This window comes from Calidris pugnax, unplaced genomic scaffold (genome assembly GCF_001431845.1).
Source record: "Calidris pugnax isolate Ruff unplaced genomic scaffold, ASM143184v1 scaffold535, whole genome shotgun sequence".
NCBI classification, from domain to species: Eukaryota; Metazoa; Chordata; class Aves; order Charadriiformes; family Scolopacidae; genus Calidris; species Calidris pugnax.
This window is the reverse complement of record NW_015091323.1, coordinates 139,195-139,767: the sequence shown is the minus strand read 5'-3', so window position 1 is coordinate 139,767 and position 573 is coordinate 139,195. Positions and strand designations below refer to the sequence as shown.

The following is a 573-nucleotide window of genomic DNA, read 5'->3' as shown; positions in this document are numbered from 1 at the left end:
CCCCACCCCCCACGGGTGGGGGGGGGGGTCCTGGCTGCCCCAGGGACCCCCCCATTCTCACCCACCCCTTTTCCCCTCCCCGCAGGCGCTCCCGGTCCCGTTCCCGGAGCCCTCACTACCGGCACTGACGGCGCCGGTTTCACTGATGGCAAATAAAGACAGAAAACCCAAATCGTAGTATAAATCGTAGTATTAATTATGGTCAGAAAAGGGGGAGTGGGGGGGCGAAGGGTTTAATTAGTCGAGGAGGAAGGAGAAGGCGAGGACGTCGGTGCAGCGCAGCAGGGCGGCCGCCTCCACCCCCAGGGGGGTCCGCAGGGCGTCCACCTGGAAAGCCACGGCCTCCACATCGGCGGCGCCGAAGACGGCGTCCACCCGGACCCCTGCCCGCAGGGAGAAGTGCGTGGGGCGACCCCGGGCGGCCGCCAGCCCCCGCAGGTACCGCTGCCGCAGCGCTGCCCGCGCCTCCTGCGCCTCCTCCTGCCCCCCCAGCAGCGCCTGGAACCGGGGCGAGGTGGGGCTGAAACCCCGGCTGCAGCCGTCGGGCCCCCGCGGCAGCCGCAGGACCCCCAC

At 70.3% G+C, this 573-nt stretch overlaps 2 protein-coding genes across 2 annotated transcripts in view; one reads left to right on the top strand and one right to left on the bottom strand.

The window, feature by feature from the left end:
* Positions 1–184, top strand: part of CLASRP (CLK4-associating serine/arginine rich protein) — a 9,244-nt gene extending 9,060 nt beyond the window's left edge. The window contains exon 19 of the mRNA XM_014960952.1: positions 86–184. Within this exon, the coding sequence (XP_014816438.1) occupies positions 86–128 (43 nt within the window). The 3' untranslated portion in view covers positions 129–184. The remainder of the gene's footprint in view (positions 1–85) is intronic.
* Positions 173–570, bottom strand: GEMIN7 (gem nuclear organelle associated protein 7; the record flags this gene model as incomplete). The annotated part of the gene is made up of 1 exon (XM_014960943.1): positions 173–570. A coding segment is annotated over one exon (333 nt), but the record flags the coding sequence as incomplete, so codon positions are not given.
* Positions 571–573: the final 3 nt, after the last annotated feature.